The following is a 15903-nucleotide window of genomic DNA, read 5'->3' on the forward strand; positions in this document are numbered from 1 at the left end:
TCTTCACAAGGTTTTCATACACTGTTGCTGGTTCTTTTGGCCCATTCCTCCATGCAGACCTCCTCTAGAGCAGTGATGTTTTGGGGCTGTTGCTGGGCAACACGGACTTTCAACTCCCTCCAAAGATTTTCTATGGGGTTGAGATCTGGAGACTGGCTAGGCCACTCCAGGACCTTGAAATGCTTCTTACAAAGCCACTCCTTTGTTGCCCGGGTGGTGTGTTTGGGATCATAGTCATGCTGAAAGACCCAGCCATGTTTCATATTCAATGCCCTTGCTGATGGAAGGAGGTTTTCACTCAAAATCTCACGATACATGGCCCCATTCATTCTTTCCTTTACGCGGATCAGTCGTCCTGGTCCCTTTGCAGAAAAACAGCCCCAAAGAATGATGTTTCCACCCCCATGCTTCACAGTAGGTATGGTGTTCTTTGGAGGCAACTCAGCATTCTTTGTCCTCCAAACACGACGAGTTGAGTTCCAAAAAGTTATATTTTTGTTTAATCTGACCATATGACATTCTCCCAATCTTCTTCTGGATCATCCAAATGCTCTCTAGCAAACTTCAGATGGGCCTGGACATGTACTGGCTTAAGCAGGGGGACACGTCTGGCACTGCAGGATTTGAGTCCCTGGCGGCGTAGTGTGTTACTGATGGTAGGCTTTGATATTTTGGTCCAAGCTCTCTGCAGGTCATTCACTAGGTCCCCCAGTGTTCTGGGATTTTTGCTCACCGTTCTTGTGATCATTTTGAACCCACGGGGTGAGATCTTGCGTGGAGCCCCAGATCGAGGGAGATTATCAGTGGTCTTGTATGTCTTCCATTTCCTAATAATTGCTCCCACAGTTGATTTCTTCAAACCAAGCTGCTTACCTATTGCAGATTCAGTCTTCCCAGCCTGGTGCAGGTCTACAATTTTGTTTCTGGTGTCCTTTGACAGCTCTTTGGTCTTGGCAATAGTGGAGTTTGGAGTGTGACTGTTTGAGGTTGTGGACAGGTGTCTTTTATACTGATAACAAGTTCAAACAGGTGCCATTAATACAGGTAACGAGTGGAGGACAGAGGAGCCTCTTAAAGAAGAAGTTACAGGGTCGTGAGATCCAGAAATCTTGCTTGTTTGTAGGTGACCAAATACTTATTTTCCACCATAATTTGCAAATAAATTCATTAAAAATCCTACAATGTGATTTTTCTGGATTTTTTAAAAATTCTCATTTTGTCTGTCATAGTTGAAGTGTACCTATGATGAAAATTACAGGCCTCTCACATATTTTTAAGTGGGAGAACTTGCACAATTGGTGGCTGACTAAATACTTTTTTGCCCCACTGTATGTGCTCTGTGTACGTACAGTATGTGTGTGTGGTAATGTATTCGGAAAGTATTCAGACCCCTTGACTTTTTCCACATTTTGTTACATTACAGCCTTATTGTAAAGTTGATTTAATTGTTCTTTCCCCCCTCATCAATCTACACACAATGCCCCACAATGACAAAGCAAGAACAGGTTTTTAGACATTTTTGCAAATGTATTAAAATAATAAACTGTTCATCTTTCCCTCAACCTTGACTAGTCTTCCAGTCCCTGCTGCTGAAAAACATCCCCACAGCATGATGCTGCCACCACCATGCTTCACCGTAGGGATGGTGCCAGGTTTCCTTCAGACATGATGCTTGGCATTCAAGCCAAAGAGTTCAATCTTGGTTTCATCAGACAAGATACTTTTGTTTCTCATGGTCAGAGTCATTTAGGTGCCTTTGGCAAACTCCAAGTGCGCTGTCATGTGCCTTTGGCCAGACGGAAGCCACTCCTCAGTAAATCTACCATAAAGGCCTGATTGGTGGAGTGCTGCAGAGATGGTTGTCCTTCTGGACGGTTCTCCCATCTCCACAGAGGAACTCTGGAGCTCTGTCAGAGTGACCATCAAGTTCTTGGTCACCTCTCTGACCAAAGCCCTTATCCCCTGGTAGCTCAGTTTGGCCAGGCAGCCAGCTCTAGGAAGAGTCTTGGTGGTTCCAAACTTCTTCAATTTAAGAATGATTGAGGCCGCTGTGTTCTTGGGGACGTTCAATGGAGCAGAAATGTTTTGGTACCCTGCCCCCTCAACAGAATCCTGTCTCGGAGCTCTACGGACAATTCCTTTGACCTCACAGCTTGGTTTTTGCACTTACATGCACTGTGGGACCTTATATGGACAGGTGTGTGCCTTTCCAAATCATGTCCAATCAATTTAATATGCCACAGGTGGACTCCAATACAGTTGTAGAAACATCTCAAGGATGTCTCAAGGATGTCTCAAAGATGATCAATGGAAAAAGGATGCACCTGAGCCCAATTACGAGTCTCATAGCAAAGGGTCTGAATACTTATGTAAATAAGGTATTTGTTTTGTTTTGAATAAATTAGAAAAAATGTCTTAACCTGTTTATGCTTTGTCATTATGGGGATGTTGTGTGTAGATTGAAGAGGAAGACAATTAATTTAATCCATTTTAGATCAAAATGTGGGAAGAGTAAAAGTGTCTGAATACTTTCTGAATGCAGTGTATGTGACCATGTTCTTTAACTAACCCCTCTCCTCCCCAGAGTGTCCAGTGAATGCGGACCAGCAGGAGCGAACCCTGTTGACGGGAGTGTTCAGCGTCAGGAAGGGAAAGACCCAGCTGCACAAGTGGGCAGAGCGCCAGGTCCTCCTGTGTGGAACCTGTCTGATTGTGGCCTCTGTCAAAGATAGCCTGACGGGGAAGATGCACATCCTGCCCCTGGTGGGGGGAAAGGTGAAGGGTTAGAGGTCAGGGGTTGGAGAGATTTTTTCCAAGCCCACACATTCCCCAGGGGTCAAAAGAGACAACAGCAGATCACAGATACAACAACACAGCTGGGACTGACAGACGGACAGCGGGGATGCACTGTACAGCACAATGAGAAGGGAGCAAATACATGCATGCTGTGTTTACACAGGCAGCTCAATTATGTTATTTTTTTCCCAATTATTGGCCAAAGAGCTGATTTGATTGGTCAAACAACCAATTAGTTTAAAAAAGATCAGAATCGGGCTGCCTGTGTAAATGCAGCCATAGACATGCACATTCAGGCACACTTAAGTGTCTCTGCCTTATATGGATGGAGCCAGTAGACACCATAATGCCTTATAATAGTTTCTTTGGAACATCAGTGGCTGTGTCTGTCCTCCTCAACATCTCTGTTCTGTACGTTCAGGTGGAGGAGGTGAAAAGGAGACAGCACTGTCTGATGTTCAGCTCAGCCGGACCTCAGGCCCAGACATACTTTGTTAACTTCGACACACTGGCAGACTATCAGAGGTGGCATCGGCAGGCTTCAAAAGTAAGTGTGTTTACCTGTCAGAGTTGTTATGTAGGACAATCTGTGTGCCAAAGCTTTGTGTTTGTTTTCCCTGATCAATTATGCAAGGTGTCTGTCAGGAAACACAGTGAGGGGTTGTCCTGGTTGGTTTCTCTGGGCTGGGATTCAGAGTGTACAGTGTGCTGAGAGGGCAGAGTTACAGAGTGCCCACTACCTGGTCTGTCCTCCAATCAGAGTCCTGCTGTGGACCACATGTGACCTCTGTGATTGGCTTTACTGCGATGACAGAGGACCAGCAGTGTCTGGCTTTGATTAAACAACTGGCTAGGAGGGTGCATGGGTTATTGATTGTGTCTGTGTTTCTGTGTGCTTGCACGTGGGACTCAGTACAACTATATGGGGCGGCAGGTAGCCTAGTGAGCGTTGGACTAGTAACCGAAAGGTTGCTAGATTGAATCCCCGAGCTGACAAGGTAAAGATCTGTCATTCTGTCCCTGAACAAGGCAGTTAACCCACTGTTCCTAGACCATCATTGTAAATAAGAATGTGTTCTTAACTGACTTGCCAGGTTTAATAAAGGTTTAAAAAAAATGAAGTTAGTGTCCTCAGCCCCTCTCTCTGTCCCTCCCTGACAGCTCTGCTCCTCTCGCTGTGCCTCTAATTTCTAAATTAATGGCCATTGTGTCCCAGCCCCTTACTGGGCCCTAACGAGCTCTGTGAATGCCTTCACCAAGGCACACAATGAGCTCTGTGAATGCCTCCATCCAGGCACACAATGAGCCGTGGAGAAAAAAGGCAACTGAAAAATGAAAATCCAATTAGTAGTAGATCCATGTCAAGGAGCTCTCTCTCCCTCTCTCTCCAGCTCTCTCTCCTCACTACCTACCTACCTATCACTGTGGTGCGGATCACTGAGCTGGAGTGGCCCTGTTACTATGGGAGCAGTTTAGGAGAGTTAGACATCAGAGGTTCCTATGGCGACATGATTGGCTGGAGATGAAGACCGAGAGAGAGAGAGGGGAGGGAAGGCTGAAGAAGAGAGTGGGAGAAATAGAGAGAGATAAAGGGGGAGTGAGAGAGGGAGAAATAAACAGAGATGTAGGGGGAGTGAGAGCGAAGAGAGAAAGAAACATAGAGATGTAGGGGGAGTGAGAGAGAAGAGGGAGAAAGAGAGAGATGTAGGGGGAGTGAGAGAGAAGAAGAGAGAGAGGGATTAGGGGGAGTGCTTTGAGATGAAGGCAGAGAGGTGAGTTGGGGCTGAGATTTATTTTTTAAATCTTTATTTAACAAGGCAAGTCAGTTAAGAACAAATTCTTATTTTCAATGACGGCCTAGGAACAGTGGGCGAACTGCTTTCTTCAGGGGCAGAACGACAATTGTTTTTACCTTGTCAGCTCGTGGATTCGATTTTACAACCTTTCGGTTACTAGTCCACCAGGCTACCTGCCGCCCCAGATTAAGAGATGAAGATGGAGGGGAGGATTGAGATAGAGAAAGGACTGGAGGGGCAGAGAGAGATTGGAGGGGCAGAGAGAGATTGGAGGGGCAGAGAGAGATGAGGGGAGAAGAATTAGAGGAAGAGTGGATAAGATGGTGGATTTGGGGCAATACTCATGCCAGGCTGGACACAATCAAGCCCTTGTTTCAGTGTGTGTTTCTGAATCAGTGAGGGGGGGGGGCTGTGGCTGGCTGGCTGGCTAATGGCTCCATGCTCTGACAGTGGTCTGTATGTGAGTAGTTGGGCCTGGTGAGTGGCCTTGTGGCGTGCCCAGTTCCTCCCAGACAGAAAGGCTTTTGGAGGCTGTCTGAATGCACACAGGGAGGAGGGGGTCATCTTCCACAGCCACACACACTGGGCATTAAGAGCTCTCACTACTGCCTACCTGGCCTCTCCCCCACAGGCTTCTCTCCTCTCAGGCCAGTCAACATGCAGGTCACTTACCCAGCCTTTCTGTCTATTTCAATCTCTTTTCTCTCTCATTTCTCCTTCTCTCTCTCTCTCCTCTCTCTCTCTCCTTCTCTCTGAAATCTCTTCATCTGTTTCTCTCTGACCAGCGCTGAATGACCTTTTAACAGCCAGCTGATGAGTACTCTAAGATTTTGTCTTTGTTTATCCCTAAAAGCAATGATGTGACGACATGCTTTGCTGGGCAACCAATCTATTTCCTGGGGTGTTGCACAGTATGCAGTCCTGTGGTGGATTGAAGCGAGCATGTTTTCAGACTGAGAAATGTGTTAAGCTACAACCCCCAGACAGACGGTGTCCTCCCTGTGCTGACAACTATACAGTCTTATCTTTTCAGAGCTGAAGGAAATGCTGTTCAGCTGCATTCTGCACATGTAGATAAGTGAGCAATGACTGTGTGAGCACAGCCAATGAAATGTGATGGCGGGACTGGGAGAGCAGAACAGTGCAAAAAATCTAGACTAAAATCTGATTTAGTCAGGGGTGAAAGTAAGCCAGAGTGGTCCAGTACGGAGTCCTGGCCAAATTTTTTATTTTTTATTTTTTTATTTCACCTTTATTTAACCAGGTAGGCTAGTTGAGAACAGGTTCTCATTTGCAACTGCGACCTGGCCAAGATAAAGCATAGCAGTGTGAACAGACAACACAGAGTTACACATGGAGTAAACAATTAACAAGTCAATAACACAGAGAAAAAAAGGGGAGTCTATATACAATGTGTGCAAAAGGCATGAGGAGGTAGGCGAATAATTACAATATTGCAGATTAACAATGGAGTGATAAATCATCATGTACAGGTAGAGATATTGGTGTGCAAAAGAGCAGAAAAGTAAATAAATAAAAACTGTGGAGATGAGGTAGGTGAAAATGGGTGGGCTATTTACCAATAGATTATGTACAGCTGCAGCGATCGGTTAGCTGCTCAGCTAGCTGATGTTTGAAGTTGGTGAGGGAGATAAAAGTCTCCAACTTCAGCGATTTTTGCAATTCATTCCAGTCACAGGCAGCAGAGTACTGGAACGAAAGGCGGCCAAATGAGGTGTTGGCTTTAGGGATGATCAATGAGATACACCTGCTGGAGCGCGTGCTACGGATGGGTGTTGCCATCGTGACCAGTGAGCTGAGATAAGGCGGAGCTTTGCCTAGCATGGCCTTGTAGATTACCTGAAGCCAGTGGGTCTGGCGACGAATATGTAGCGAGGGCCAGCCGACTAGAGCATACAAGTCGCAGTGGTGGGTAGTATAAGGTGCTTTAGTGACAAAACGGATGGCACTGTGATAAACTGCATCCAGTTTGCTGAGTAGAGTGTTGGAAGCAATTTTGTAGATGACGTCGCCGAAGTCGAGGATCGGTAGGATAGTCCGTTTTACTAGGGTAAGCTTGGCAGCGTGAGTGAAGGAGGCTTTGTTGCGGAATAGACAGCCGATTCTTGATTTGATTTTTGATTGGAGATGTTTGATATGGGTCTGGAAGGAGAGTTTGCAGTCTAGCCAGACACCTAGGTACTTATAGGTGTCCACATATTCAAGGTCGGAGCCATCCAGTGTGGTGATGCTAGTCGGGCATGCGGGTGCAGGCAGCGATCGGTTGAAAAGCATGCATTTGGTTTTACTAGCGTTTAAGAGCAGTTGGAGGCCACGGAAGGAGTGTTGTATGGCATTGAAGCTCGATTGGAGGTTAGATAGCACAGTGTCCAATGACGGGCCGAAAGTGTATACAATGGTGTCGTCTGCGTAGAGGTGGATCAGGGAATCGCCCGCAGCAAGAGCAACATCATTGATATATACAGAGAAAAGAGTCGGCCCGAGAATTGAACCCTGTGGCAACCCCATAGAGACTGCCAGAGGACCGGACAACATGCCCTCCGATTTGACACACTGAACTCTGTCTGCAAAGTAATTGGTGAACCAGGCAAGGCAGTCATCCGAAAAACCGAGGCTACTGAGTCTACTAAATAAATAGGAAGGGTCCACCGTCCCGGTAAAACATGAGCCTGTCATAATAATTCAAACAGATTCCAAGAAAAATGTAGGCTATTACACTATTTATCATTAGTCATGTGAAAGATTTGCGTATTGACTTGAAGAGGTGTGGAATATTGCCGTTTGGTTCGACGAAAGCACTGAAATTTAATGAAGGACAATCACAGAATGCCAGTTGTAAGACTTTGGTGTTTTGTAATGGATATCTCTTTGCGTTTATCAAATGGCGGGTGCACAGGGCACTTGTATGGATGCCAGAATGATAGTTGGAATTGTGTGTGTGTGTGTGTATGTATGTATGTATATATATATATATATACCACTAGGTTACCTATTTGTTTCAGGTACAGGAGTGGCAAAATATGATTAAAATGTGTGTTTAGGGACCGTGTTGTGTAGCCTAGATGTGCAATTTCTTTCAGCGACATAGAAGCTCAAAGTATTCCATTTTCAACCACACAAAATATCCATCAAAGACTAATTGAAATACTATCAGAACTCCTATTAAATGAATAGGGATTATATGTAATTCTACGATTAGGACTATAAACAATTTTAAAAGCACTTTCACACACAGGAGGTTCCGTTCCGGGAAGAAATTAAATCTACTTTCACCCCTGGATATACACAGCACTCACTGTGAGGATCATGATTAAGTACCACACACCTCTGTGGAGTTCATGCTGCCAACTCTACTAGACCACAACACTAGAGCTGTGTGAACATGCTGTTTGGTTATGGACTCAACAACATGACCTTATCAGTATTACTTTATTTATAATGCTCCATAAATCATTCTGTAATGCTGAAGACGGTGTATGAATCCAACTTCCCTTCTGTGAAATTATCATTATTGAACCGACTCAACCTTTTTAAATTAAAGTTGCCTTCTTTAATGAGTGTGTGTGTGTGTGTGTGTGTGTGTGTGTGTGTGTGTGTGTGTGTGTGTGTGTGTGTGTGTGTGTGTGTGTGTGTGTGTGTGTGTGTGTGTGTGTGTGTGTGTGTGTGTGTGTGTGTGTGTGTGTGTGTGTGTGTGTGTGTGTGTGTGTGTGTGTGTGTGTGCAAACCTCATTTGCTCCATGCAGGTGGTTTCTGGTCAAAACCTGATTGATGACCATGCTGGGAAAAACCTTGTTCTATTATCACCAAGCTTCAACAAAAAAACAATTTGGGAGCAGTAAACAGACATGTCCTGTGTTTGCAGGTGGTTTCTCAGACCATCAGCCTGGTGGATCTGTCATGCTACAGTCTGGAGGAGGTGCCAGAGTACCTGTTCTACAGCCAGGACCTCACCCATCTCAACCTCCGACACAACTTCATGTCCCTGCAGGGCCCCGGAGGACTGCTCAACCTCCCCAGGTAAATACACTCTCTCACCAGGCGGGGCAGCACCCAGCCACTGACACACCTTATTCAGGAAACCCCTACCTCACATATGTCAGAGTCAAGGCCCGCGGGCCACATCCGGCCCGCAAGAAGGTTTTTTACGGCCCCTGGGATGATCTTGATTTATTATTAGAACCGGCCCGCAGACCGCAGCAAGCCGGCAGCCCGCAGATCTTTTACACGCACCAATACTACATTTCCCACAATGCAACGGTGACGCACCGAGCAGTAGGCTGCTTCATTTCAATATTTATTGGCACAGCAGTTGTCAGCATCACAGTAAAATTAACTTTCAGATACCCATCAAAAATGGCAAAACGGAAGGTGGACACTGAGAACCGGGGGTTTCAAACAAGGTGGGAGTCGGAGTATTTGTTCACGGAGGTAGCTGGAAAACCTGTGTGTCTTCTGTGTGGAGAAAGTGTGGCGGTACTGAAAGAGTATAATCTGAGACGACATTATGAAACGAAACACGCGGACAACAACAAGAATATGGACATGGAACAAAGGCTACAAAAGGCAGAGGAATTAAAACGAGGCCTCAAATCTCGACAGGCTCTGTTCAAAAAAGCCAAATCACAAGGCCAGGCTGCTGTCAAGGCCAGTTTTATTTTGGCAGAAGAGATCGCTAAATCAGCCCGGCCATTTACGGAGGGGGATTTCATCAAAAACTGCATGATTAAAGTTTGTGACGAAGTTTGCCCAGAAAAAAGGCAACTCTTTTTAAATGTGAGTCTGAGCAGAAACACCATTGCCGAGAGAGTAGACCAGTTGTCCATCAATCTAAAAGAGCAGCTTGTGAAAAAGGGAAAAGATTTCATTGCATATTCCTTGGCTGTGGATGAGAGCACCGACATTTCTGACATTGCCCAGTTGTCAATTTTCATCCGCGGAGTGGACTCCAGCCTAAGCGTGACAGAGGAGTTTTTGGCTTTACGTCCTATGCATGGCACAACTACGGGGCATGATTTGTATGAAGAGGTGTCAAGATGTGTAAATGAGATGGAGCTGCCTTGGGAAAAACTTGTGGGTTTGACAACCGACGGAGCACCTGCGATGTGTGGACACAGGAGCGGACTGGTGGAGAAGATACGGGAAAAGATGCAAGAGGAAAACGCGACAGGTGAGCTGACAGCTTATCATTGTATCATACACCAAGAAGCGTTGTGCGGTAAAGCCTTGAAAATGGAGCATGTAATGAGCATCATCACGCGCACAGTTAACTTTATCAGAGCCAAAGGTTTGAATCACCGCCAGTTCAAGGCATTTCTGACGGAGTTAGAAACGGAGCATGGTGATTTGCCTTATCACACAGAGGTGCGATGGCTAAGCCAGGGAAAGGTGCTTCAAAGATGTTTCGAGCTTCGTGAGGAGATTTGTCTGTTCTTGGACAGCAAAGGGAAAGACACAACACAACTCCGAGACGAAATGTTTCTGTGTGAAATGGCTTTTCTGTGTGACATTACGAGTCATCTGAATGCAATGAACTTGCAGCTGCAGGGTCGGGATCGTGTCATCTCTGATATGTACAGTACAGTGAAGGCATTTAAAACCAAACTGACTCTGTGGGAGACGCAGATGCGGAAAGAAAATTTGAGCCACTTTCCCAGCTGCCAGACCATGAAAGAGAAGCTCTCTACCAGTGCGTTCCCGAGCGCACAGTTGGCTGATAAAATAGGTATGCTTGCCGCTGACTTTCGACGCCGATTTGCTGACTTTGAAGCACAAAAAAGCAGGTTGGAACTGCTCGGTAACCCATTTGCTGTTGACGTGGAAAGCTCACCACCAAACCTCCAAATGGAGTTGATTGACCTCCAATGCAATGATGCACTGAGGGCAAAATATGCGGCAGTGGGTGCTGCGGAGTTCGCCCGTTTCCTCCCCGACACAATGCCCCTGCTGTGCATCCAGGCTGCTCAAACGTTGTCTATGTTTGGCAGCACATACCTGTGTGAACAACTGTTTTCTTTGATGAACTTGAACAAAACATCACACAGAAGTCGACTTACTGCTGAACACCTCCACTCAATTCTGAGGATTTCCTCAGCTCAGAGCCTTACCCCGAACATTGATGAACCTTTGGAATAGATGGGACACCACCAAGTATCACCCTCAACCTCAAACAAGTGAACATTACTGTGCAATCACATATTTAGAGTTTTTACTCAGTTCAAGTTTAAAAGTTAAAGTTTAATATTTGTTTTCACTGCATGTTACTTCTCCTTAAACAAAGTGTTGTTTTTGATTAATAGATTTTTGCACTTTATTTTATTGTATTTCAATCCAATTATATTTTAAAAATATTTCAGTTGAGTGGATGATAGAAAATTGCTATTATTGTTTTTTTCTTTGAAGTAAATTTAGCCCACTTTTGCTAAAATAGAAAATATAGGCTACTGATGGTGCCTTGAATACCGGTTTCTTTCATTTAATGTTCATGTTATGGGGATTTTTATATAAAGGAAATTTGTCTTTTGTGTCTGTTGAAAATTAAAGATTACTGACAGAGCCATAAGAAAATATTGCTTTATTTATCTGATCATATTGGAATATATTTGTTAGGTTTTCAGTAGGTTCAATTTGGTTCACTAGACTATATGCGTCATTTAAAAAATTTTCAATGAACATTCGAACAGTCCGGCCCTCGGCTTGTAGCTAAATTTTTTATTTGGCCCTCCGTCCATTTCACTTTGACACCCCTGCCCTACCTAATAGTAAGTCCAAACATGCCAAACAAAACCTGCAGCCCAATACCAATCCTGCCAAATCTCCCAACAAAACCTGCCCAGTAACACACTTACCTCAATACTAAATCTTCATCTGTCCACAGATATACTTGTCCTCCCTGTTACAATGCAATGTGTGGTCGTGTTACAACACAGTCTGACCGTATTACCCAAATGCATTATGTAAGCATGTCATATGATTTTCTGCAACTACGTACATTGTTTATCACAGATCTTGTTTTATGGTCTAGTCGGTGCTGATACGTTTTCCTGACTATATATCTTTTGTTTGTGGTCGATGATCAGAGACAGTGGTTCAGCCTGCATATTATCTTGTGGAGAGAAACAGTGTCCACTCCTATGGTCCAACTGAAGCATATTTGAACAAGCTGGCATTATCAAAAGATATAATGCTATTAAATGTTAATGATCTACTACCCTCTGTAGTATTTCCTGTTGTAAGGCAAGCATTACAGGAAGGGCCGAGATGGAATAAGTGGTGTACGTGTGAGAAGGGCTGTGGAAAGAACACATTCTAGAGGATCTACTGTGCCGGGTAGCTGAGAGGAATAAAATGTACACATCACTGCATCTCTCTCACTCTCACTCTCTCTGTCACTCTCTATCTCTATCTCTCTCTCTCTCTCTCACTCTCTCTGTCACTCTCTATCTCTCTCTCTCTCTCTGTCACTCTCTCTGTCACTCTCTCACTCTCTCTCTCTCTCTCTCTCTCTCTCTCTCTCTCTGTCACTCTCTCTCTCTCTCACTCTCTCTCTCTCTCTCTCTCTCTCTCTCTCTCTCTCTCTCTGTCTCTCTCTCTGTCTCTCTCTCTGTCTCTCTCTCACTCTCTCTCTCTCTCTCTCTCTCTCACTCTCTCTCTCTCTCTCTCTCTCTCTCTCTCTCTCTCTCTCTCTCTCTCTCTCTCTCTCTCTCTCTCTCTCTCTGTCACTCTCTCTGTCACTCTCTGTCTCTCTCTCTCTCTCTCTGTCACTCTCTCTGTCTCTCTCTCTCTCTCTCTCTCTCTGTCACTCTCTCTCTGTCACTCTCTCTCTGTCACTCTCTGTCACTCTCTCTCTGTCACTCTCTGTCTCTCTCTCTCCTTTTCTCTCTCTCTGTGTGTGTTTGTCACTCCCTCTATCTGTATATTTAGACTCCGAGCAGGCCTAGGAGAGTGAGGGAGGCTGGAGGGGGGTATGTGTTCTAACATGTGGTGTGACTCACAGCGGCCACCTCCATCCCCCATCCGTTCTGCATCACTTCTGCATCACTTCATTCACTGAAATGCTTGTATTGGTACTTTTTGTGTTTGAAATGGGGTTTTGATATGGATATGATACTCACCGGTCTGTGAAGAGGAAATTAAAATGTGAACAGCCCGTAGTAACAAGGACACAAATTCCAATGGAGCGTTTAAGATGAACGAGACTACAGGAGCCAACGCAATGAGCTCACAAAATACATCTCTTTTTATAATCAGACTTGTCGCAACAAGCAAAGTGTTGCGTTTGGTCATTCATTGAACATGTCAGAAAAGCCAGCTCCAGTTTTTCAAACCCTCTCCTTCTCCCCAGGTTTTCCCAGCTGAAGAGCCTGAACCTTTCACATAACCGCCTGGGAGTGTTTCCAGAGTCTGTCTGTGAGATCCTCACCCTGACAGAGCTCAACCTCTCCTGTAACGGCATGAACACTGTCCCTGCACAGATAGGCAACCTCCAGAGGTAAGACAGTCACACACATATACCCTGTATCAGTCCGCCAAAAAGATATCTTCTTTTCATTTTGGCGTAGAGAACATTCTAACATTCCCACTCTAGCTGTGTTAGGTAGGGTGTAATTCCATGGTGGTCAGTATGAGTATCAGTTCCTCTATGTACTGGATGTTGGGTTGGACATGTTGTGCTGCTGGGTGAAGAATACTCCACTCGCCCCGCTGCTCGCCTCTCCACATTAGCCCCTTTCTGGCCACATGAGCCCACATGCTCCTCTTAGCAATGAATCATTATCTAGCATGTTATAGCTGCGTGTGTGTCTGTGTGTGTCTGTGTGTGTGTGTGTGTGTGTGTTGAACCAATGCATTAAGTTCAGCTGTTTGTTGTTATGCAATCAGATTAAATCAAGCTTTAAAATCAGGCCAGTTTTCATGCTCTCAGCTCACATGATGCTTAATATAGAATGATTTCAAATATACAAACACCGACATTTTCACCTCTCATTATGGAATGCCAAATAGTTGTGTATCCTCAGAAAACAGAGATGAAAGAAATGTAAATGTCTGTCTCTGTCCCCCAGTCTGCAGACCCTGTCTCTGGATGGGAATCAGTTGAGCTTCCTTCCTGAGGAGCTTGGCGGCCTAGCTCAGCTCAGCAGCCTGGGGCTTTCCTTCAACAACTTCCCCCACATCCCTGGTGTGCTGGATAGGCTAAGTGGCATGGACAAGTTAGCCATGGCTGGGAACAGGGTGGAGACCCTGGAGCTGGGGATCCTTGCCAGGATGAGCCACCTCAAGAACATCGACCTGCGGTGAGGAACTAGACCAGTCTGTACTCTGCCCTCGTACGGGCCCTCCGTCTCTTTCTTTCTATTCCCATTTCTCCCTCACTGTCTCTCTTTCTCACTCTCTCATTCCTCAGTGTATACACTCTACTCATCAGTCACAGCATGCATAATGCAGGATCAATACACAATGGTAATAAGATCTCCCCTGTCAGTAAATCTCACAGAGAGTTGGCAGCAGCGGTTCAATGTATCCCCCCCAAATGCACCCCACCCTGATGCCTGACCATGCCTCACCCAGCCATTTTCATATAAAATGCCTTTCTCATCTCTCTATCCAGCTCTGATGCAGCCATTGATAGTGAGGTTGATCCCCTAAAAATCTGCAGTATCACCCCCTTGATTCCCTGTCACTGTTTTAAAGTTTAGTCATTATTCATCTCTCTCCTCCCATCTTTCTCCCTCTCTCTCCCTCTATCTCTCTCTCTCTCTTTCTCCCTCTCTCTTTCTCTGCCTCACCTTGAAAATGAGTTATTGGGTGGAGGGATGGGTTGGATTTATGGGGGCTGGGTGCCTGCAGGATTAGGAGGCCAGTTGGGCTCATAAAAGGGAGAGGTACTGCAGAGTGAAATCAGATCAAGGAGACACACAGGGCCAGTCTGGAACTCATCAGCCAGGCAAAGAGGATGGACTACTGCTCTTCTCCACTCCTCACCTGAACTTGCCTCTGGTTTGGAGGAGGAGCACCAATACTTTTTTTCTCGTTGCTGACTATATACTGTCTTGTCTGTCTGCGGTCAGCATTGTAACCCAGTGTTCTGTTTGTCTGAAGCCAGTGCTTTAACATCATGTTGATGTTAATATCTTAATTCTATGTGTATGAGACCTGTGTGTAAATTAAGCAATAAGGCCTGAGGGGGTGTGGTATATGGCCAATATACCATGGCTAAGGGCTGTTCTTAGGCACGACTCGTTGGATACAGCCCTTAGCTGTGGTATATTGGTCGTATACCACAAACCCGAGGGGCCTTATTGCTATTATAAACTGGTTACCAATGTAATTAGAGCAGTAAAAATACACGTTTTGTCATACCCGTGGTATACCACCGCTGTCAAACCAATAAGCATTCAAGGCTCAAACCACCCAGTTTATAATGCTGTTTATACCATGGCATTGTTGAATACTCATTTCTGATTGGCTTGAAGGGCATTTAAGAGTGTGCATTATTTCCCTATAATGCATGGTATATCAGCAGGGTAGAATTCAATGGCTATAGTTCATTCATGTTCTATGTTTGAGCTGCTTTTGAAAGCAAAGTAAAATTGAAAACTTTATTGGCATTGTTAAATGAACACATTTCTAGCGGTAAATGTGTTAAATTATAGTATTATTATGGTATAAAAGGGATAATCAACTTGGGGCTGTGTGTGTTCTCTGGAAAATGCAACTCCGTGAACGGTCAGTTCCACTACTCTAGCGCTTCGTGTTGGAACACACCACGTCGTGAACGCATAGCCCCTGGTTCATTTTCCCTTACGTACTGTATGAGGCCTGGGTGTTAATGCTGTATACTGTATGAGGCCTGGGTGTTAATGCTGTATACTGTATGAGGCCTGGGTGTTAATGCTGTATACTGTATGAGGCCTGGGTGTTAATGCTGTACTGTATGAGGCCTGGGTGTTAATGCTGTATACTGTATGAGGCCTGGGTGTTAATGCTGTGTACTGTATGAGGCCTGGGTGTTAATGCTGTATACTGTATGAGGCCTGGGTGTTAATGCTGTATACTGTATGAGGCCTGGGTGTTAATGCTGTATACTGTATGAGGCCTGGGTGTTAATGCTGTATACTGTATGAGGCCTGGGTGTTAATGCTGTGTACTGTATGAGGCCTGGGTGTTAATGCTGTATACTGTATGAGGCCTGGGTGTTAATGCTGTATACTGTATGAGGCCTGGGTGTTAATGCTGTAACTGTATGAGGCCTGGGTGTTAATGCTGTATACTGTATGAGGCCTGGGTGTTAATG

The 15903-nt window shown here is 45.1% G+C and overlaps 2 protein-coding genes across 2 annotated transcripts in view; both read left to right on the forward strand.

Moving 5' to 3' along the window:
- LOC124035735 (PH domain leucine-rich repeat-containing protein phosphatase 2-like) overlaps positions 1-15903 on the forward strand; it is a 58801-nt gene that overhangs the window by 19588 nt on the left and 23310 nt on the right. The window contains exons 4-8 of the mRNA XM_046349351.1: positions 2585-2775; positions 3218-3343; positions 8476-8630; positions 12955-13101; positions 13673-13903. Of these exons, the coding sequence (XP_046205307.1) occupies positions 2585-2775; positions 3218-3343; positions 8476-8630; positions 12955-13101; positions 13673-13903 (850 nt within the window). The remainder of the gene's footprint in view (positions 1-2584; positions 2776-3217; positions 3344-8475; positions 8631-12954; positions 13102-13672; positions 13904-15903) is intronic.
- On the forward strand, positions 8967-10745 carry LOC124035737 (general transcription factor II-I repeat domain-containing protein 2-like). Its single transcript, XM_046349357.1, has one exon. It carries the CDS (start codon positions 8967-8969, stop codon positions 10743-10745), a length of 1779 nt encoding a protein of 592 aa, XP_046205313.1.

This window comes from Oncorhynchus gorbuscha, linkage group LG05, assembly GCF_021184085.1.
Source record: "Oncorhynchus gorbuscha isolate QuinsamMale2020 ecotype Even-year linkage group LG05, OgorEven_v1.0, whole genome shotgun sequence".
NCBI lineage: Eukaryota > Metazoa > Chordata > Actinopteri > Salmoniformes > Salmonidae > Oncorhynchus > Oncorhynchus gorbuscha.

Coding starts and splice junctions, on each gene's coding strand:
- LOC124035737 (XM_046349357.1), top strand. CDS start 8,967: ATGGCAAAACGGAAGGTGGACACTGAGAACCGGGGGTTTCAAACAAGG.